General features: G+C 38.1%; 3 protein-coding genes across 5 annotated transcripts in view; 2 read left to right on the forward strand and 1 right to left on the reverse strand.

Annotated features, from left to right (window-relative positions):
- Positions 1–7730, forward strand: part of LOC113492194 (diphthine methyltransferase) — a 10247-nt gene extending 2517 nt beyond the window's left edge. For all 3 annotated transcript variants that reach the window (XM_026869547.1, XM_026869546.1, XM_026869548.1), the window contains 4 exons: positions 5703–5842; positions 6347–6808; positions 6926–7061; positions 7384–7730. In XM_026869547.1, the coding sequence (XP_026725348.1) occupies positions 5707–5842; positions 6347–6808; positions 6926–7061; positions 7384–7687 (1038 nt within the window). In that variant the 5' untranslated portion in view covers positions 5703–5706 and the 3' untranslated portion in view covers positions 7688–7730. The remainder of the gene's footprint in view (positions 1–5702; positions 5843–6346; positions 6809–6925; positions 7062–7383) is intronic.
- Positions 7731–9081: 1351 nt separating this feature from the next.
- LOC113508731 (uncharacterized protein CG5098-like) lies at positions 9082–17111 on the reverse strand. Its single transcript, XM_026891815.1, has 10 exons — positions 16471–17111; positions 13229–13363; positions 11934–12052; positions 11722–11804; positions 11302–11600; positions 10734–11219; positions 10212–10670; positions 9826–10121; positions 9460–9682; positions 9082–9162 (listed from the first exon to the last, which is right to left on the reverse strand). Exons 1-10 carry the CDS (start codon positions 16543–16545, stop codon positions 9082–9084), a joined length of 2256 nt encoding a protein of 751 aa, XP_026747616.1. The 5' UTR covers positions 16546–17111.
- Positions 17112–17507: 396 nt separating this feature from the next.
- LOC113492195 (B9 domain-containing protein 1) lies at positions 17508–19472 on the forward strand. The gene is made up of 3 exons (XM_026869549.1): positions 17508–17975; positions 18412–18639; positions 18929–19472. Exons 1-3 carry the CDS (start codon positions 17726–17728, stop codon positions 19048–19050), a joined length of 600 nt encoding a protein of 199 aa, XP_026725350.1. The 5' UTR covers positions 17508–17725; the 3' UTR covers positions 19051–19472.
- The last annotated feature ends 4825 nt before the right edge of the window (positions 19473–24297 follow it).

The raw sequence follows: 24297 nt of genomic DNA on the forward strand, positions 1-24297 counted from the left end.
TCTATGGACTCTGGAGTATTGAGTCTGTTATGAAAACCTCTGAATTAAGAAAAAAAAAATGTCTTTGGTAGCCAATGTCTTTAGAGTTCAAATTACTGTAACATGGTACAAAATAACAAGTCTTACAAATAAAATTAAGGAATATATTTTGAATAGTTATACAATATGAAGTTTTTAAAGTTATTATGATGATGATGACACATTGGAAGAAACTGAAGTAAGTTATGACATTGGCTAGAAAGAACTTTGAAAGTATACCTACATTTTCCCTTTACTTATAAGCTGTAACCGTAATTTTGATATTAATAATTTAACACACAAGGGTAGCAATTTGATTGTTTATAAATTGTTTATAAGTAAAGGTTTTGTGATTGGTTAAAAGTTTAAATGTTCACTTACAAGAATAGACAAACTGCTGACTCTAATATTTTTGTAGCTTTCATATTGCAAACAAATCTAAATACTATTATAAAGTAAGAGGCTAAAATTTACAAAATATCTGGGTTAAAAATGTATACTTTATAAAATTAAACACTAATAGCAAAAATATTAATCTCAGCAGTATATTTTAAAACATCTAATTTATTAGAATTAAATATAATTCAGGGTACTTAGACATAAATTTAAGAGAATTTAGTTTAACATTATTATCCCATACTAAATGGCAATAAGTTTGATGATATTAAAAGTTTTTATTGGAGGTGGCCTAGGTATCAGTGAAAAATCCTGGAAAGCAACATTAAACACCTTTGTTTTGATGCTCAGAATTAAAAAAGAATATTATTTTACCTTTTTGGTAGTTAGTCTGAGTAATTATTTAATATACATATTCAACACAATTATCAAAATGAAATGCTGTGAGTAATATCTAACATGTAGTTTGAACAACTCCTAAGATTTGATGATGAACAATGGCCACCCCTTATTCCAAAGAATGCAGACCCAAATAGTGACACAGGTGTCAAAGTTTGCCTACCACCTCATCTGGATGCAGAACTTGGGGACTACCATCACCGCCAGCATGTGTGTACTTGTGAAAGAAAAAGGCACTTTATGTTGTGGTAAACAGTCTCGGTGTCTTTGTAACTAAGTTTAAAAACAAGAGTAAAGATTACCTAAATAGATATACCACTGAAATATATGAATTCCTTTTTTATGTGCTTGTTGGGCAAGATGCCTAGATTGTTGTATGTTGTTAGATATCCAAACCAGTGGAAAATAAATGTACATTACCAGTTTTATCAGATTAGTCTTGTCCTGTTTACAGAGGTGGTGGGTTTTCTGCTTGAAATGCCATTTGTGGTTGTCTCAATCAAGTTTGACACTCTGTAGTATAGCTGTCCGTATTTATTGAATGTTAACATTTGATTTGATAGTGATAAGTGTTAAATGTAAGTTTGGCAGTTGAGAATACAATATTGATTGATTGGATGGTTGTAGGAGCTGCAGTGTTTTGACAATCTTAAAAACATAAAAAAGCCATTTAAAATTTTATACTAAGTAAAATTTTTGATAGCTTTTCTTGACATGAATCATGCTGATTAAGCAAGTATTTAAACTGAGTTTTTTAATATTGTCACAACTCCTTAAACCATACAATCACCGCACTAGTGGGTCAAAGGTATCTGAACAGTTATTATGTCCTGAATGTAAACAGGCTGTGATCGCAACATTTATTGTGAACATCTACCTCATACACAAACAAAATATTAATATTTTTAATGTTTAATGTCATTGTCGTATATTTAATCTGTGGCATAGCTTGATAACAAAACTGTTTTTGTGTAATTTATTAAAAATATTACGTGTTGTCCCTTTTGTCCGGTAGGTGGCGCTATTGAGCTGTTGAAATAATGAGAACTTTCAAAGTTATGGCAATACATAAAGCTAGGTAATAATTATTGTTATTTTATTATTGTATTGTTGAATTATTGCTCAAATAATTTAGAAAACATGGCAATTTATTTCTGTAATGAAAGTTTAATTTTTCGGTGATATCAGCTTAGTAGCGCCACAAGTAAAGTGTTACAAAAGGCACAATGAACATGAACTAAATATTAATATAGCATCTATGAAACAAACTGGAGTCCATTTGCCTAGGTGTTACCTAAACCTTGACTTACTCTCTTCCGGTCAGTTCTATTATTTCCTTTTTCTGAAGTGTTTATTTCAAAACTTTATAAGACACATTTAATTTACTAAATATACGTAAGCGTCCATGATAGATGAAAACACAGGAACTATATTTTTAACATTTAGTTTGTAAAAAGACCTCTTATTCGTATATTATTGACAAGAAAATGACAACACTAGATTCCGAAAATTCCAATAGATATTTACGAATGAGAGGTTCAAACTATAACCACTCTTATTCCTACGATATTAAGTTGATATTATAAAACACTTGACTGGAGAGTCTGTAGTCATAGTTAAATACTAAAATCAAGCGTAGCAGTGAACGGATACATACGGTATAGTTCCAAGGAACTCAGTGCGACTACAGCGCCACTTGCGCATTCAAAAGTTACAATCTAAAGGAACACTAAGTCTTTGCTATGGATTACTGTATTGTGAAATAGGTATTAGAACTGACACTTTTGCTGGTCGAGCTTTTGTACAAGTTTAGTATACTCGTATTTTCATAGTGTCAACATAATTGCAGCCATAAAAGTATACTGTGTGTATCCGTCCACCCTGCACATCGTGACCTCATGTTAGATAACGTCATAGCTTGTAAGAAACGTGCTCATTGATTTATGAACATTATTGTTTGATAGTTATTAAGTTGTATAAATTTAGTTCTAGTGCCTACCATTCAACGACAATAGTTCAAATATTTATGGTATAGACGGGGTGCTATTGCTGCCGATTTTCCGAACAAAATATGTTTGTTTATGTTACATGTTGTTTTTTTTTTCATTTCGTCCTTTTAAATGTCTGTGGAACACGGATACATACATACGATTCAAAATAATTACTTATGCATATTTATTTGGGGCCTCTTACTACCTTAATATTAGTTCACTCACTTTCCTACCAGTGGACGTTAAAATAGCTGCATTATACTATCTTGAATAAAACCAGCATTTAAAGGACACAACAAAAATATTATACTCATAAAAGTACCACCGATTTAAGTTAAATAATCCCATATTCTTACCAACTCGTCTATACCGAAACATGTTCAAATATTAGAAATTTTGGTCCAACTGCCGTCGAGTATACTTCTTAGTGTAATTAGAATTATGAAGAATTTACGAAGTAGATTTTAAACTCCTTATATAAGTTACCATTAATGAATAAAGTACTTACGTAAATAAATGTTATTGTATGTAACCTCGGTAAGTCCGTTTCAATTGATATTTTAAAATATTTTTGTATTTATATTTCCTCTCATTAGAATATGTATTGTCTTTTTTATTGTATGCTCTTGATTACTATGCTTACGTTTTTTTATTGTGGTACAGTTGTCAACATAATGTTAATAATGTATCATTGGCCTAGCCTTTTTCCCAACTATGTTGGGTTCGGCTACCAGTCTAACCGGTTTCAGCTAAGCTACTTAATATAAGTACCAATGTTTTACGAGGAGCAACTGCCTATCTGACCTCCTCAACCCAGTTACCTGGGCAACACGATACCCCTTGGTTAAACTGGTTGTCAGACTTTTTCAAGCTTCTGATTACCAATGCTAAGAATGTATCTTGTTGTTATCATCTGTTGCAGTCATAAATTCGTGACAATTATACATGTTATGTTAATAACTGTACCATAAAGCGTTTTAGACGATCATTTGTTAGTTTCGTGATATATTTGAGTTTAATTCTGTCCGCGATACAGAATTGTCTCTGAACCACTGCATTGTATCTATCAAGAAACAACGGAACAGGTTTTATTGTTGTCATTGTAAGCTATTCGGAATAAAATGTTTAAATGACGGAAATTTACGAAAGAACACGATGTTTGCCGAGTAGTATGGCCAGAGCAAAAATCGTTGTGAAATACGTTTAAAAATGTTCTTTACCCCTACGTATACGCTGCAGACACCGCTACGTGCGCCTGCTTTACAAATTATCAATGAAATACGATTTTAGGATTAATCTATTTAACAATGTTGCGATTTTAACAAATACGACAAAATTATACTGTAACGACAATATGAAATATAGCGTATACGATTTGTAATTTACTGTATACTTCTTTAGTAATATAAGCAGTCATTTTATTATTCTCTTAAACAGAGTAGTTACTATATTTTGTATCAACAATGAAATCAGTCATAGACAAAGTTATTACTTTAAAATTATAATTACATATCCATGTATTAAACTGTACCATTATTATAATTCAATGATTTTCTCCTTGTAATTTGAAAAGGATTCGTTTATTTGTCTATTTATAAAAAAAATGTTAACAATAAATAAATAACTTCAGATGTCGCTGTACGCTTCATAACTATGATTTGTCAAAGCGCCAGTGTAGCATGTCTGAAGAAGTTTATTTTTGTAGTTTCACAAATGAGTCAAATAGTTGGAACAACACTATAAATTCGTGACTTCTACGTGGGTTTTCCTCAAAGTGTTGTTGCAACATCTGGCTATCATTAATTAAAAAAAAACAAGATGTAAAAAAAGTTTGTATACTAAAGGACTTCCTTAACCTGAATGATACGAAACAGTGATAGAAATAATAGATCAGATGATATTAAGGATATTGTTATACGTTGCTAAGCATACCGATTAATACTAGAATTGTAATTTTATATACTTTAAAAAATTACGTACCGATATTTTGCACAAACGACGCATGATTGGTTTAATGTTTAATTCTGTAATGTTTGATGATTTCTAAATCTAAACGAAATTGAATATTTTTTCAGTAACTTCATTTTTATGTTGACGGTACTTGTGGTCGCCAAACCACAACTGACACAAGCCTTTGGCTCTGTTTTTATGTGGTTGTGTAATAAGAGTATTTTAGACCACATAATGACAAAAAATGCATTAAACATTTTCGTAACACTATCTTGAAACGTTATACCTCTCATGCGTCGTTGCGCACCCAATTCATGTGATTTCGGGACAGTCCTGTATAGATTCTCCTTTGTCCCAATTTAATATGTAAGTGGCGAACCACAACACAGTACAAATTTTTAGCAAATTATTAACTATATGTAAAGTGAATGTTACGAAGAGATACTTTGATCGTCTTATAGCGTTAGTAATTATTCATGTATGGGCATATTTTTATTACAATAAATGGGTTTAAAATAGTAATCTATGCTTTTATTTTTACCTATCTTGTTTACGCATAAGTGCTGAGAGTCCTTACTTAGAGTATTTATTGAAAAACCCTTTTTTAAAGGACTCGTTAAAAGACACATGACTGCTTTACGTAGCCGAGTGGTTGAGGTCACCACGCCCAAGCCGCTGAGCGCGACGTGTTGCGGGTTCGATCCCCGCGTAGGTCAAGCATTTGTGTGATCCACGAATGCTTGTCCTGAGTCAGGGAGTATTTGTGCATGTGACATGAATGTTTGTAAAATCAGCCGCGACACATGATTAAATTTCTTCACGCGGGTGTCGTTCTGTTTTTAAAGAAAGGGCGCAATATAACTTAATGAGTTTGCAATCAGTTAATGTCCAATCGAATGTGTTTTTTTAACCGTCTTTCCATCTTAACTACATGATAATTGTTTATAGTCCGATGGCGGTAGCTTGGCAGAACAAGCTGCGATGGGATACAGGGTACAGCGCAGACTCAGTAGAGTGGTGCCCCGTGGAGCCACATCGTGCCGTACTCGTTTGTGGTACTTACCAGCTCGAAAAGAGTGCCGAACAAGGTGAATAAATACAATTGATCTAAACCAAGAGTTTTCATTTCTGATAGGCCGTTTTCCAGGCACTTTTAAAACGTTATAGTAGTAGTTATAGTAGCGACTCTATTTGCATCGTTCATCATCATGTTGGACTGGGCTCCAAATCCGCTATTTACAATGGCCGATGAAGAAATAGAAAAATTATTCAATTTGACACTATTCGTGATCTTCTTAGCATTTTGGCAACACAAGAATTAGTAGTGCATTGTATTGACATTGTGTACCGCGACCGCCCCGTACTGTATTTCCAATTTTTGTGTTGGCAAAAAGCTTAGGAGAATGCGAATAGTGTAATTAAATAGCGCAATTGGGACCCTGGAATCATATTTTGGGTGTAGATTTCCCATTCTTCTGTTTCTAACTTCTACTTGTTAGACCCTTATCAAATATGTCACCATGTTGCCAAATATATACCTTAAGACTTATGAGTAAATGAAATATATACATTAAAAAAAATACATTTTACAGAAACCAACGCTACTAAGCAGACGAGACTTGGGAGAATATATTTATTTACCATCAACAAGGATACCACAGAATTAGTTCCTATTCATTCTGTTGACACCTCAGGAATATTAGACCAGAAATGGTGTTACCATGCTATTCAGGACTACCCTACATTGGCGGTGGTAACTTCTGTCGGTACTTTACAACTGTATCGCTTGACTAATGAGAATGGTTCTTTAGAACTGAAGTTATGGTTAGAGCATGTGATTGGTGATGATGTGTTGGCGCTCTCTGTTGATTGGTCAACGAACAAAAGCTGTGAAGCTGGAGAACACTGTTTAGTGGTAAGCGACTCCGCTGGTAGCGTTCACGTGCTGAAAATAGCTGAAAATGGATTGAAGGTTATCGGCAGCTGGAAGAGTCATGGATTTGAAGCGTGGATAGCAGCATTCAACTATTGGAACCCTGATGTGTTTTACTCAGGTTAGTTTTTGTTTGTGTAGCTTACTTATAAATATTCCGTTCAAATTTTAGCCTCTAACTTCCCGAATAAACGTATTTGGGAGATCAGAGTCAAGTAGTCTTTTTCAATTACTCCAGGTGGCGACGATTGCCTCTTCAAGAGCTATGACGTGCGAGTTCCAGAAATATCTACAGCTGTTAACAAGAGGCATGAGGCTGGGGTCACCTCAATCAGGAGCCACGTGGATGTGGAATATCAGCTCTTGACTGGCAGGTAAAATATGACATAATTTAGGCCTACCATGCCTAGCTTAGAAATAAACAAAGGTAGATTTACACTGTATTTTCCGTACCACGACTTATTGACATAATTTACTATACACTCACTTTTTTGTTTGTTTTTCGCACCGGTTGGATTTTTGTAACTCAATTTTGAGGCAGAAATTTTGCATAAGCTAGCAGGCAGAAATTTTGAGGGTAGCTTAAAAACGGATGAAAATGCAATATACAACTATATAAACACCTGAACCGATTTTTATAAAATTTGAATGGATTTATAACATGGGATTTTTATATCTATTAATTTTCTTTTACAGTTACGACGAAAAGGTTCGTTTATGGGACACACGAAGCTTAAAAAGCTCTGTTGAAGAAATAGACGTTAACGGTGGTGTTTGGCGTCTCAAGTGGCATCCTTACCGGCAGAACATAGTCCTAGCTGCATGCATGTACGGCGGGTTCCGTGTATTACGGGTAGAGGGTCAAATGGAGATCCTTAGTGAATATTTACAACACGAGAGCATAGCGTATGGGGCTGACTGGAAGTTTGAAACGGACGCCCTGGTTGCAACTTGCTCATTTTATGATTGTAAAATGCATATCAGTGAAATAGATTTATAAGAATATTGGTTGTTAACGAAATATATTGTTTGGTTATCTATAATTGTTTTAAGTAAAAATAAAAATTTCATGAATAATATAAAAGTTTCCAGTGTCATATACAAAAATACTCCACCCTTCGAAAATGCATTGGCTTTTCTGACAAGGATAAGGAATGAAGTATATAATGACTTATGGCCATGTCAACATGTTATTTTGTAAATAATAGTCAAAATCATTTTAAACATGTTGTATTTCAATTTGCTTATAATGTCATGATAAATATAATTTATAACAATTACATACTTAATAAAGTAATCATTTGCCGTTAATGATAAAAAAAAAATCTTACACCATTTACATTTCCAAGGCTTTAGGATGTTGATTCTTGTTCGTTCGAGTCCATACATTCATGTCCGAATAAATTTTTTAAAAACACTAAACTGGCCAGATTCTCTCTACTATAAATTTGTACCTTAACATTTTCTAAATAAAGTCTATTTTTTCTATTCACTGGAATTAAAGTACGTTACCAATTACTAACGTAGCACGAAGCACGTGCTCGCTGCCTGGCAGACGACAGCTACTTATGGTACCCTCATACGTTCACACTTCAAACGTTTCCGTGCGCGTTTACTAACTAAATGGAATCAGACATCACAACTAACCTCCTCGCGGAATTAGTATTCATGTTGGCATTTAAACTATGAGAATCACAGAACATTACTCGTAAACAATAAAAGCTCAGTTAAAGTATGTATATTCGTTTATTAACACAATATGTGTGAGTTTCGTCGAAGCACACAAAACATTTGAAGTGTCACGTTAAAATTATGTAAGCGTAAAGTTTTTTCGGTATAAATAACCATTAAGTATAAGAGCGCTACACATATTTGTGTATTATTTATTTATCCACCGATAACAATGCAGTATTCACAAACATACATATTCCTTTACCAAGCTAAAAATGTAAATTTTTATAGACCCCAAACGACTTTTATATATTTTTTTTAATAAATCACAAGACACTATTTATTTAGACTAGTTTTTGATACTATAAATGGCAACTAAACAGTTGTTTATTTATTATTTATATTTTTTACATAAAAAATATACTTATTACATCCAAGGTCCATTTATTACTTGAAAATATCACTGCATTGTTACATGATTATGTAAACAATAGGGAATTGTTTGTAACAACAGTTTGCGATGAGTGCATGTACACAAACAATCGTCTAAATTATGATAAGTAGATAATTTTGAACAAATATATAAATGTAACATTGAGATTATCGATTTAATATCAAATAAATATAATCAGTGTAGTTGCCTCATCATAAACTCATGCTATTCAGACCTATAGGTTGACACATTTACAGTTGGGAGAGAGTAAGACGGCGGAGCTGGTGACGTCAGCCCCTCGGCCGCGGCCGCGGCTGCAGCAGCCCGCCGGCCGCCGGCCTACGTACAATACACGCGAACGCGTCCGTATCCTACGAAATACTGTCTCGTTCAATTACAATGCCACATGATGTCGTATAGTATATTACGTCTTACAAAATGGTGTTCCGATGCATAAAACTGGTATTTACATTATCACTATATGTACACTGAGCGTAGAGTCCGTGCGGCTAGGCGTGTCGCGGGCAGAGCGCGCAGAAGGTGTCGTCGCGCAGCAGCCAGGGCGCGGCGGGCGCGGCCGGGGGCGCGGGGGGCGCGGGGGGCGCGGGCGGGGGCGCGCGCGCGCAGGGCAGGTGCGCGCGGGCGCGGCAGCTGCGCGCGGCGCAGGCCAGCTGCGCGCCGGGCAGGCCGCACAGCGCGCAGCGGGCCCCGCGCGCGCCCCACACGGCGGCCGCCAGCCCCCACAGCCGCGCGCCCGCCGCCACCAGCCCGGGCGCCCACACGCCGCACGCCTCGTGGAACCACACCTCGTCCGCCACCTCCTCGTCGGGGTTCTCCGTGCCCTCCTCCGCGCGGCTGCAGTAGCGCCGCCGTGTAGCCTCGTCCATCGACCTACACCGAGTGGTATTCATGTATAATAATGTTCATATCCAATCTAACATACTCATCTAAAAGAGGGTTAAAGAGTCGATGCTACCCATTTATATGAATATATTTATCCAGTTTGGAAATATCATTAAGTGTGTAAAGCGTACCTGTACTCATCGCAGTCGGTGTCGAGCGTGTAGGGCCCGAACAGGTCCCCGAGCGAGGCGGCGTGCGGCCCCCGCTGGCAGAAGGCGCACAGCCAGGTCTTGTCGGGCGTGCTGGCGTCGTAGCGCAGCCCCAGCGTGCTGGCGTGCAGCCCGCGCCGCACGCCGCGCACTCCGCGAGCTCCGCGCACTCCGCGGAACTCCTCGCCCGCCTTGCGCCGCCCTCCTGACTCCTCCTCCTCGCCAGTAGTCGTGTTCATAACGCTTACCGACAGCGGCGAGTCACGGGGACCGCGAATCTGTTGAAAATGCGTAATAACGTTAAAAAATCGATGGAAATCAAATCACTAGATTTAAAGATCTTAGAATATCATACAAAATCTACACACCTGTATGTAGGGTCCCCTCGACTTGCTGGAGCTGGCGTTGCTACCCGAATCGTAGGCGTCTCGTGTGCTCGCTTCTCTCGGGCCCTTGCGTGGTCGTCGCGCGTCCACCTTTTTCCTCTGCGCCTTCTTCCGCGCGGCTATAGTGCGGCGGTCAGAGCGCGCGGGCGCGGAGCGGCGCCTCTTGCGAGCGGCGGCGGGCGCGGCGGCCGCCTCGCTCGATCCTGGTGCAGGACTGGAGCGTGGCTCTTCTTCTAACCCAGCGAACATCTTTTCGAGTTGGTTCTCCACCTCTACGAAGCTTGCGGCGGCGGGTTCCGGTTCGGCGGGCTTGCCCTCGGAGGGAGACTCCACCGGCACATTGGGCGCTTCGGGGTTTGAAGTGCGCGCACTGCGGCGGCGAGGGGCTGCCGCGGGGGCCGGGGGCGGGGCGGCGGCCGCCTCGCTGGCGGCGGCGGGGCCCTGCTCGGGCGCGGGCGGCGGGCTGGGCGCGGGCGGGGCCGGGGGCGCGGCGGGCGCGGGGGCGGGCTCGGGCGCGGGGGGCACGGCCTCGGGGCGCGCGGCGTCCGGGCTGGCCAGCACGCTGCGCAGCTTGTCCACGCTGACGGCGGCGGGCGCGGGCGGCAGCAGGGGCGCGGCGGGCGGCGCGCTGTCTGTGTCGGCGATCATGGCAGCAATGTCATCTATCGTCTCCGCGGAACCCGAGCGTGTTTTTCTTCTGGCGTGGGGTTGTTCAGGACGCGGTGAGGCGGGCCGCTCGTCGGGTCCCTCCGTTTTGACGTCGTTGTGCGGCGTGTCACCATTCTCTCTTGGCAGAGGCGCGGGCGCAGGTGCAGGCGGGGGGGAGGGCGGCGGGGACACTCGTGGTGCCACCAGGGGCGCGATGGTCGCGGGCACGATGACGGGCACGATGGGAATAGGTGGGGGAGGGGCCGCGGCCACACGCACGGTGCGCTCCGGCTTACGTTTCCTCTTCGAGCCGGGGGGAGCACCGCACGAATCCGCCGAATCCTAAATTAAAATAAAGACAGACTTAAAGATACTGTTCAGATTAAAATGAATTGAAAAAATAAAGCTTGGCTAGATGGCCCACCTCATTGGAGGAGGGCGGCGAGGGCGTGGGCGCGGCCCGCGAGTGCACGATGACGGAGTGCGGCGACACGGGCGAGGGCACGAGGCGCTCCAGCAGCGAGTCCACGCGCGCGTGCGGGTGTCGCGGCTGCGCGCGCGCGATGAGGCTGTTGATGGTGGGCGCGTCGCGCACGGACAGCGCGGGCGCGGCGGCGGGCGCGGGCGACGTGGCCGCGCCGTTGGCCGCGCGCCCGCCGCCCAGCGACAGGTCCACGCCCACGCGCGTGTACGCCAGCAGCTCCTCCGCGCGCATCTTGTCCGCTGCACAAACACATCCATTACTAAACATTTCGACTTAACCATACTATTTAATGTTTACAATATGATTGACAAGTCATTTATATGGTACGAATGTAGTTTAGTGTTGTATAAAATTCCTTACCACGAGACGGTGCAAGATGTTGATATAAGTCTACGGGTGGTAACGCGGCATTAGCCTTTATGTCTCCAGGAGAAGGGGTATGTCTGAAAAAAAAAGATACATATTATCAGCTCATTACATATCAGAAATGTAAAAAATATTACAGAAACCTGGTTCAAGCTACTATGCTTAATTCTGAAACTAAGTTTCTGTATACGACACAACACACATACCTCATCAAGTGTTTATCCGGCGGCGTCGGCGTATGTCTGTACAGTTCGGGTGGGGTCGCAGTGTGTCGGAAAACAGAGTTCCCGCCCGCCGACTTCAACGCCTGCAATTGCAACAGACCCTACGATAGTCATCGATAAGGCATATTAATATACAACAAAGTTAGTATCATGAACAGTATGGACATGGTATTAGTGTCTTAAGCGTGATCATTATTAACATTAACGTCTTAATGCCATGTCGGTAATTGCACAGTGAATGGCAATGAGTGATTATGCTTCAATTATAGGAATTCAATTATCAATTTACTTGTAATATGAGCGAAGATATAAATTGTAATACAATAATTATTTAAAATAAGTAGTAATATAAAAGCTTTTCTTTATCTAGGTTTGATGCAGTTATTAATAATCTATAATCACAAACTTGACTACGTATTTCGGTATATGTATTTGTTAAAAAACTAAGATTTTGGCAGGTCTTTTATAATAAAGTAGACATCATAGTGCCTCATTTTGGTAACACGGCTTTACTAAAATGCCAACTTTAGTTCAACAACGTAACAATATAAATAAACTAAGAAGGTTTGGGTGTTTACACAAGTGTTTTAGCATGAATGACCGTCACCTCAGTCAATTGCAAAGCACCCGTATTTTCGTAATCAGGCGTGTCACATACCACAACCTAAATCTGTAGTACGTTAATGTTATCTGTGCATACGTAAGCAATGTGCAAATTAGTTACACACCCACATTTTACTAACGAGACATAAATTGCTTTTGTTAGGTCATATAAACGAAAGTACTATGGCATGGTGTATTTTCTGAAAGAATATTACAATACACAAGAACTTTCTACAGCGCCCAGCAGTAACAATTTTCATTGCGAAAAAAGATACAAATGAAAATTAAAAAAAACAGTAAAACGAGGGGAAAATTTACATCAATAGCCAATGACTATAAATGGAAACAAATATTAATTATTCAACCAGTACAGATTTACCGTTTCTGGGTTGATACACTACTGCCGAAAGAAAATTAACGAAGAAAATTACACGCAAAAAATATTTATTCATGGACTACACATGAAAATAATATAATCATGATATTGTCATTAATTAAGGCTAATTACAGAGGAGCACACATGAGATAAAAGAAATGTTAGTCAAGCTCTGAATAGAATTAATTATTGTTAATTTCCTTGTTCTAATACTTCTTCGATGAAAATGATATAACCCTTATGATTTACATGCAATTAGCTAATTTCTACACGACATCTAGGTTGGTAGTGTGCGTACCTGCAGGGGGTCGGGGGGCGAGGGCGGCGGCACGTGGTAGAGGGGCGGCGGCGGTGTGGGCGTGTGCCACGTCACGCCGCGGTCCGACGCCATGTGGGCCTGCGGCGCGCGCGCCAGCAGGTTCGCCACCTGTAACTGATTGGCAAACTGTTATAACTTTGAGTTCTCATCTGCAACAGCTTCATTTAGAGTTAATGTTTCTTGATGTGTAGTTCAAAAGGATTAGTTATTCTGAGGGAAAATATCAACACTTATAGAGTAGGGGCTAACACCCCCCTTAATTGAGACAGTTGCAACTGGCAAGTGAGACGTTGCATTACTTGCTACTGATCTGCTACTGTAGAGCAGTATCTTGCTTCTACGACTTCTATGATCGTGCTTTAAGAGAAGTGGTAGGCCACCTAGAAATGAGAGGTTTTTCACACCCTACGACAATCAGCAGTTTAATTCATTGACGCAAAAATCGGAAGACTTCCTTGAATACCCAAATAAAATATATTCTCTGACACTATTCCCCTAGAAGCAACTACGACGTAAACCACTCAGACAAATTCCGTTAAACAATGGACGAGTAAATTAGACTGTGTTTAACAGAAACATTTTAAGTGACTTTAAAGAGAGAAAACTGTAATTATCTAATAGCTAACAACTGGTTATAATGACGCGAGTAAAGTATGTTTACGAGTACGACACACCCGATAGGACTATCGCTACTCCGATACGTCATAATTTACAATAAATACTATGCGGGTTACCAATGCTTGAAGTCTTCTGTGGTACCATAGCCTAGCATTAACTAAAAATACAGTTTTCCAGAATAGATAACCGAAGGAAAAGAGATTCACGAACCTATAAATAGTTTCTTCAATTGAACTAGGAGGAAAAGCCTTAAAGCTTGTGAGAAAAAATAGGTGCTTTATTGATCAGAGCAAGATTTTTATCTTTTTGTACCTGGATGCAGCTATTATTATGCTACTATGCTGCATAGAAATCTTGGGATAAACATAAGAAAGGCATAAGCAACAGGTGTGTTAGTAGTCTGCTGAAGTATACACAACTTCTAAGAAAGTTTCAGCTTGCACGCACTAGAGAAAACTTATGAAAATAATTTTAACTTCTTAAATCATATCAAAAGTTTACTTAATTCTCAAGCCTAGATATTTTTATTTAATAGGATTAAGAATGTCTGTGGTATAACTTAAAGACTATTTTTGCATGAAAGTATAGCTTTCATAGTTTTAGTTTGATAGTATTTGATAAAAAGTTTTGAGAATTCTTGTTAAATGAAAGTGTGTATAGACCAAGTATACAAGGTACTTGCAAAGTGTTAGAAACCATTGTGCCATCACAAAAGCAATATTATTTATCGGCTAAATGAATTAGAAACCTCAATAGAATTTTTCACAAATCAGGTTAATGTAATTAATGCTCAATCAGCCTTAGAGATTGAAAATTAGCATTGGAAAATCAGGATAAATTTTTTGGTCCCAATCAAGCACTGTCTAATTTAACCAGCTTAAGAACCAAATCTTATTTTTCAAGTTCTTGGTTCTGATGTCACAAAAATATATTAATAGGATATGAAAATGAAATTGAATTGGTCATATTTGGATGCTGACTGACTTTTAGACTAAGGGCATCATGCAGTGGCTGGTGAACAATAGAAATAAACTATTCAGTAAGCTGAGAAGATGGGGAGATGAGCTTGATTCCATTCCCTGGGCTGACCGCTGTTAGCCATATACTATGACTATTGGAAGGCCTTTGCACTGACGACATATAATAATACTGAGAAAATATAATACAGTTAATAATTAATAAATTAAATTATGAAGTGCCTGTCCCCTAACATTACAAATATAAAACATCTTTACATATTAACTAGATCGACAAGAGTGTAATATTATTTTCTTATAATATGTGGTTTAGTTTTTAGTTTATTCAATATATTGTGGTTTCTAAATATTATGAGTTACAGTAATAAGATAATACACAAACAATTCTTGTTGAATTAAGTCTTTGGCTTACAATTAAAATTAAACAGTTGTTAAGTACTAGCATTACTTTTACATAAATTAGTTTTGAATGAATGAATGTGGCAACATAGCTTGGAATAATACCTAAATTTTATTTAACTTAATGCAATATTTTATTCTTGTTTTTGTCATCGAGTTCTTACCATTTATTTATTAGAAGGGTTTGTTTTCATGCATATTGTTTTTTCATGTCTACTAAACATTCACTTTTCTCTTTTGCTCTTACCTTATTTGCATTTCAGTCAAACCATTTTAACACTAGCCAAACCCTTTAAACAGTTTTTTGAGACATAGAATACAATGTATATTATATACATGTGCATAATAAGACTTTTTGATTGATAGTATCCCTTTTCAGACTTTGTCTGCATGTACACCTCTTTCCATCAAATGTTTCCAATGTTATGTTGTGGTACCTCTTGACAATTATAATTTGTTGTTATTTATTTGATTTGAAATAAGTAACATGTTCTTACTCCATTTACAAGTGTTACATCCATAATATTACCTTAGACCTTTTTTATTGGTAATTATTAAACTATTTAGGTGAAGCCCGAAACCCCATTATATTGTATAGTACACATAACTAAATCATGTTTGACATTGTGATTAATTATCAGTTGATACTAATTAGCCCAAGATAAATAACAAGCTGCCTAACTGAGATTAACATGACAAATAATTTATCATGAAAACTTATATTTCATCATTTTGTTAACATCCTCAGCATGTAGTAAATGTTAATTAAATGTAGGTATGTGGCAAAAGTATAATTGACAGGATACAAATGACTCACAATCTAACATACAAAAATCTAATAAGGATTGTTGAGATACAGAGTATATTTGTATGTTGTTGAGTCTAAATAGGCCTAGTTATAAATATAAACAAATAACAGAATACTATCTGTGGTATTCAATTTGATAGCAAAAATGCCATTATATGTGTCACCCAAGCAAGTGTGTCAATGAAAACAGCTGATTGGTATGTGATTAACACACTAACAATTCTCAGGGGCAGACTTACCTACACAAAGGATTATTTCTTATTTCGTACGTTTAATGAGTTTTCAATGTATTTTACCTGATCACGTTTACAGTGTACGTAAATTTCGTGTGCATAGATCATGCAAATGAAACTTCCGACAGGATGTTACGAAATTCCTAGAGGTTAGTTAGTGAACAATAATACGTGAATAATAAGCACCACCTGCAGGGGGCTCCATCCTGAGCCCAGCTGCGACTGTCGACCATTAGGGTTGTGCTGCGAGCCGCCCGACATCGTATGCGCCGCACTGTTTACAACACGTATTCAACACCAATCCGTCAACAAACACTCCTTCAGTCCACCATAATGATGCCGGCAAGTTTGAAGCCTTCGCCCGCGTAACTGCGCTCCCTTACGACGTGTACAGATACTTCTGAAACGTTTTCATCAGCGCACGTTAAATTTTCGACTATCCACAGCGTGTCACACGTATTCCGGGGGTGAAACAACTCACTTACACGAGTAGCAAACACTTATTCCAAAGAAAACTAGGATTATTTAGTGCATGGTATGGTGTTCACGAATTTGATGCTCACTTCGCGTGACATTTTGAACGCATTTAGGTTTTGAAATTAAGCACTTCTAGCACAAATTTTAGCTTGAATTCGGTTCCCAAAATATTGGACACTGTATCTTACCGAATAAAACTTTATATTTCGTCGGTAATTATCACATAAAACGTTAAAATCCCCAAAGTATGCAATTGAATCGCCTTCACAATGGTGGCCGATTAGGTTTTTGAAAGCATACACAACGCCATCTTGCGGAAAACTTCGAAAAGAAGTCGGTAAAACAGTGGAACGGAAGCATGTTCTCTTTTGTCTTTGGTGAACAAAAAGTGCAGGAAAGACATGTTAAAAATAAATAAAAAACATATAATAAAGAGGCACCTTTTAATGTTTGTCGATAGCCTATTTATCCTTGAATTACAAAGGTCTGTCATGTGGCCATTGTTGAGGTAATTTAAAAGAAAAATTGCGATTGCGAGAAAAAAAGGTGTAAAAGTTTACACTTTCATAAAGTTATTCATGGAAAACTTACAAACGTTCTTTTAATCAAAAAAGGTATGAACATAAGAACTGATCCATTTTTATATCTTATTTGAACTTTGTTTACTTACATCCAAAATTTTAAATGAAAAAAACATTCTTCGCTAAAATTTGTTTCGTTAATAAAATTTGTAAATATCAAAACTGTATTTTGTATATTTAATTGGACTAAGTGCGATTCATTGCTGTAATAAGTTAAATATATTATTATCTCGCAATTTCACAAGCAACTTTCATTTTTATTGTAGCAATACTAGCAAGCTGCGTTGCTATAGCAACGATTGTTTTGTTTCCATTGTGCTGACAGAAACGTCATCAATAAAGTTTATTGCATTGCTTGCAAATATTAAAATAAGTTATATTCAATGAAAGATAGTGAAATTACTAAGTTTTTGGTATCTTTTACTGGTCAGATTGAATATGTGACACTTCCAGATGGGGTATTTGACGATCAGTCGTATATACAGTATGAAACTGTTTGGGGCCCTGACTGGGCCCCTATGTCGGGGCTAACTTCGGGAACTAGTCAAATGGCACGCTCTGGAGTTGATCCTGAGCGAATAATTTTCAATTTACCTTTAGACATGGTGTTCAGTAGCACTAACGTGTCTGGGTGTAAGTACACGAATTCTGAAACTCTAAAAAGTTCTATTGAATATTTATGTATTATAAGTGCTTAATGATACCTTATTAGTTATATATTCATATGTGCTTATTGTACAAGCATTGTATTGTAGTGTTACCTTTAAAGCATACTAATAAATATTGGTTATCTCCGCTGCAACCATGTCATTTATCAAAAGAAAGGACTACTTTTATGCGTCTCTCTAAAAGTTTGTTAAATTAATAAAATATGCTATGGAAATTGGACAGTTATTTAAGTTATTGCTTTGACTCTAAATTGGCATAAACATGTTTTTATTTTAATTTTCACTGTCAGGCTTTCGCTGGTCACCAATCATCCTATTTCACTTTATATACTTTAAACATTACAAAACTGTATCAATTTATATCAATAAAAAAAATATTTATTACATACTTACCTTTACAGGGCCACAAATAATAGTCACTCTGAGGGCTCAAAATACAATAGTTGGTGATGTTTTAAGAGGCTACTCTTTGTTCTTAATGCCACCAACCACTGGCCTGAACCTAACCTCTGCCCCTCTTGTGAGGCCACAGGCTGCCACTCTGCTTGGCGAGTGGCTGGCATGGTTAACTGGCAGATATCCAGAACTGGCAGACCCCAAAATGCTGGCAAGTGGCAAGGATAATTATTGTGAGTTTTATACTGCGAATGATTGGACTGCATGGATAGCTAGGTTTAGGTCACTACATAAATAACCACTGTGCGCGACCTACTGCGGATTCAATTGCCTCATGGGAAAAGCATTTTTGATGGTTTCTTGTGCATGTGATTTGAATGCCTGAAGCCCGTACGCGACATAAAGGTCAATTTCTAAGTGAGGAAATTGTATTATAAAAAAAGTAATGGCTACAATAATAACATTTACAATTTATTTGACAAGATAATTTGTTATTTTATTGTAACTTGTTCTTTTTTTCAGTATTGAAGACGGAATCTTATGGGTCAGTGACAGTCTCTTTGTCTATGGTGTCGAAAGATCTGCGGAAGCTTGGCTATGATAATCAACCCCCTATTTATAAAACTGTTTCCGATTCTTCATGATTGCCTTAATAAATAAAAGCTCTAGAATTTATTATAATTAAGTAAAAACAAAACAAAACTAACGCCGCGCGCCGTTGCCGACAGCGTGGGAAGTGATATTGGTATTACAAAAAGTGTGTATATAACAAGTATCATTTTTTACTTGAATGCACAACGTTTGCTCACTCGCATTTTCGGGACCCGTCATCGCGTCATTCAGATTAGCTCGCCTCGCGACCCTGTCGCTGTGTCAGCTCATGAGTAAGGAAGGACTCCAGTTGGAACCGAAACTATTCGGACGGTTTGATGCCTGCGTATTAGTAAATTGTATGATTTAAATATTAATTATCATCCTAACAAAAATTAGACAAAAAAGGAGTTTGCTTTGTCGTATTTAAGTATAAGGAAATAAATAAAAAGCATAGCGACTTCTACTTAACTAACTAAGTGCCTTTTTCATTACAAATCAGACTACATTAGAATATCTCACGATAACTATCCTGGGTTCATTATCACCTATATTTTCACGAAAAATTCGAACTTGGTGCTATCATAGCGACATAACAATTCTGATGCTCGTAATAAAATAACCCGTTCCAGATATGACAATATGGCGGCAATGTGTCTTAATTACCAGAGCCTTGCCCGCATGTTTGTGATACGCCCATAATTGCACACATATTTTTAATTTCATTGTCATCCATTTTATTATTATCACTTGTCGGCTGACGTAAGTGGCAACTATACATACAAGCGGGACTAATTGCATTTCGAAACGCACGAACAATCGTGAAAAATAAGTTTTAAAAGGTTCTTAATTTATTTAAATCAATTGATGCTAATTCGGGTTCCGTCCTAAAAGATAAAAACTAAACCTCATTGCTAAATCTCCAGTGCCTGTCTGATTATACTGTCCGTTGGTCACGAGGCTGTATCTCATAAACTAAACGGATATGATACAGTTGTGGGTGACTTGATGGACTTAAAAAACAAAACTCTGTGTGGAACCCTAACTCGTCCTCAACCCGAACCTCACTTTGACTGTCTTTGACCTTTCTGACATAAATCTCTATCTTTGCGGTAATTTCCTTTTAATAGGACAATAATTAATAAGCTCCATGACTATACCGAAAGATATTGCAGACTTGTTTACCGACGTATCTACCTATCTCATTCCGAGTACTTACTTACGCGTGTTAGTACCTACCTTCTTAGGTTGCTTTGAATCCTGCACGTAAATCTAATCGAAAATTCTTCAGCAGGAAGTTTCATGTCAATAACAGTTAAATTCTTTTTAGAGGTATCCACCCGAGCGCGGATCCACTATTGTGGGCACGATGGGCATGCCCACAACCCTCATAAAATTTTAACGTCACACTTCCACAGTCAGTACTTATTTATTTTATTATCATCTCCTTTGTAAGAATGCACTATATCGATCACAAGCGAGTTAAAACTCTGACTCGTATTTGACCAATATTCGGGTGGCTGTGACCACAACCTTTTTTGAGGGCTGGATCCGCGCCTGGTGGATAAATTATTTATCCACCAGTGACTGAGTGTTACACATCAATGTCTAAAATCACCAGACCCAATAGAAACAGTAACTGCGTCTCGCATATACTGATTCTTACGTATGTACTCCATCAACAACTTTTTTACAAATGTACTATACATTTAGGCTCTTAAGGCCAGTTAGCTCCACATATTCCTCTTATAATTAGCCCTTTAGGTCACCTGCATCAGATCTAGAGTCCTCCGTACAGATTACAAATAGCCGAGGTGATGAGTGTAGCATGCGGGCATCGTCAATACTGACAGGTGGATAACAGCTCATTAATCTTGCTAATATCTAGGTAGCTATGAACCACACCTCTCTACAAATTCTCTAGAATACTGTATATGATACACTACATGTTTAGTCCGCATTAGCTTGTGAACTATCCAATTTTTTTTATTCAATTTTGGTTCGAACTTCCATGCATTAATCTGCATAAGGAGGCATTGTTTCCATGGAGACTTTACTATGTTCATGAAACTTTCGTCTTATCCTTGTAATATTGTTAAAGCGAACGACTTTAAAGTGTGGATGTATAGATGGATGAATGTTTGTTTCTGTTCCACGCAAAAACCACTGTACGGATTTTGACGAAACTTGGTACACAGATTTAAAGCCAGGATAGTTTCTAAACCAATTTTATGTTTGGCGGCCGGGTGGACCGGCGGGCAACAGCTAGTGGTAAACACTTGTATGAAAATCGATGAAATAACCTTTTTTGGTAAGGCATTTTGGGTAGATCCTCATGGACACCCGCTTACTCGGGGAAGGGGACGAAAACAGAATGTTAATGACTACGCAAATGAAAATTGCAGAATTTATCCCTTGATATTTCGTCATCTGAGAATAAGTGCCACACAAAATACGTGTTTAAAACAATAAAGCGGCAACAAAAATCCCCTCTTACGTCATTTACTGTCCATATTGTACGTACCTATTACTTTTACTTTCCTGTGTAGTTTGAAAAGCTAACTCATGGGCAAACGCACGCGATTTAAACGTAAGCATAGATAACCTCCTAAAAAGATGGTTATCCCTGGTTGTAAGCCTTCGATGTGTATAACTGTACTATTATTTACAAACCCGTTGCTGGGAATGACTATTCTCCACTGTTCGATTCTGGTTGAATAGGTCCATACCTACATTTTAAATTTTGGTTGGATGTCTTTATTACAAATATGTATTTGTATATGTATAGCAATAACTTATGGATTCGGATTAGTGTAACTGAGTACTCGTAATAAGTATCTTTTTTTCTCTAATCAATCTTACATCATCCCTGAATAATTAAAACAATTAGAGCGCCGCAGATTATTTAGACACCATTTATCGTAAGCCAAATACATCCATAGCTTTCTGGGATGATAGTACCTTTAATGCAAAACATGTACACTGCCCCAACTCAACTATCGGGTTCATTGTAAGTATACATAAAAGATCAACAGATCGAATATCATTTTCGGCCGAAATAATTTAGCTTAGATAGAAGCTACAAAGACGCTTATCCTTGGGGACTATTAGACCTGCTTTTATTCAATTCGGCCTAACTCATAGAAAGAAATTCACTCATTTCTCTAGTGTGAAGGTGTATTTCTAGATAATGTTTCAGTTTTTGTAGTAGAAGCCCTCCTCGTCCGATCGTCACCAAATATCTACAAGGCTGTGTTTCCACCAGTGCGATGGAAATGTGTCGGGCGAGGATGTCCGCTGAGCCGTTTCAACCAGAGCAGTGCTGACCGAGGCGATTCTATTGTTTTTTACAAACACATTCCATGCTACGCAACCTCGCACATCTCTAGTGGAAACGCAGCTTACTTGAAAGATGAGCAGAATCTGGTTAAGCAATCGAAACCGACCTATGCAGATAGACAGAGCTCACGCTTGGTTTATTGTTTTACTTGACAATGCTGTTTCAATTCCTTCTACTTTATATTTATGTGTTAATTGCTGTAAAGATGGTTAATTCAGTATATACGTCAGCTCTTTTTCGATAGATTCTATGACAAATAATTTGTTGCTTCATCTTGTTTACCTACTGTTCAATTTTCTGCTCATATTTGGTGAGTTGTGATTAATGGAAAGGTACATATAGATTTAGCTTTGTCACCGATTCCATGGTGCCTTATTCCTAAAGTCATTAGATTCATTATTGTAATTTTTGTTAGTCATCCGTGTGATACATACACGTCATATTATGTCAGTTTTCCTTGTCACATCGGGAGAGGTTTCATGCGTGCGAGGCCTCACGCCCTCTCCGTTGCTTTTTCTATTCCATACATGCGGTTTGAGATTGTTTTGCATACCAATATCTTGACACAAAGTTACGTCATTAATTATAACGTCAGTAAGTGTTTGATTCTTAGTTGAGTTTAATAAAACAATTCCCCTATCTTTCTCTTGAGGAATGTAGGTTTGTACGGATAGCCGAGTTGTTAAGGTGACACGACAAACGCACTGTGAGCGACGTGTCGCGAGTTCGATCCTCGCTAGAGATAATATTTTGTGATCAACGAATGATTATTCCGAGTCTGGGTGTCTTTGGGCATGTGAAAATGATAGTGAAACGTCTCGCGAAATAATATAAAATCCTTAGTGTAGATAAAGAGAAAAGAATTAGAAATTTAATATAACTACGCAATTTAATATAACATATTTCATTTATATAAAGAATTTTGAACAAAATAGTACTTAACCGTAGCGTCGATGTAGTTTCCCCAAAATAAATAGGTATTTCAGTTACTCATTTCTGTGGGTTTTAGGAAGCTACATTTTAAACACACAACTAGAATTTCCCTCTAACCTCAAAAACAAATGAATATAAACTATATACTGGGCCCTAATTCTGATATTTGCAACGGCCGATGAATGAATGAAATTTGGATTGAAATGTCAATTTTCGTATTCTCTTAAGCATTTTTCTACACAATTATTGGACATTCAGTGCGGGACGGTTCACTCAAGGTTAATATAATTAAGTTCCAATTATTGTATTGGAAAAATGCTTAAGAGAATAGGAATAATTTCAAATTTAATCCAATTGCCATTCATTCATTGGCCATTGTAAAATAGCAGAATCGGGGCCCTGGTTTTAAATGAAGACGGAGAAACTAAAAAAAAATGATTTTAATTATTTTTACAAGTCGTAAAAGTCCTCTTGAAACTGCCATTTTGTGAAGGCGAGCTCTAACACACTGTCCGTCTGAAAACGAACTAATATCTAACGAAAACCGATTTCCATACCTTGGATCGACACATTCAGTGTCACAGGCTACTTTCAGCCGACTGCATTAAAGAAGGATAATGTTCTTGGAACATTGAGTATACTGCTCTTGATGCAATATGTTCCATTGATGCAGACTCAGCCTAATAGGATAAAGCTAGGTAACATGCCTACGTCATTAAACAATGTTTGTTTGCCTGTACTCTGACGCACAATACAAGCCCCCGGGTTGACCACCTCTACCTATTGTAGTTTGACGTAAAATACTGTTTTCCTGTAGAAATGCCTAAATCGTAATGCAAAAGCGTTAGTTTTTACGTATATTTTTTTTTTTTTTTTTTTTAGTCAACAGCTAAGGTATATGAATGCTGGCGTAACAAAACACAACCGAATACAATATCCCTGAAAACAACAAATTGCAGTTTTGGAAGTATAAAAAAGTACTAAGGCCATCTTTGAGCCACGTCTTGAGGGTTCCAAACCCGCGGAG

This window comes from Trichoplusia ni, chromosome 3, assembly GCF_003590095.1.
Source record: "Trichoplusia ni isolate ovarian cell line Hi5 chromosome 3, tn1, whole genome shotgun sequence".
Lineage (NCBI taxonomy): Eukaryota > Metazoa > Arthropoda > Insecta > Lepidoptera > Noctuidae > Trichoplusia > Trichoplusia ni.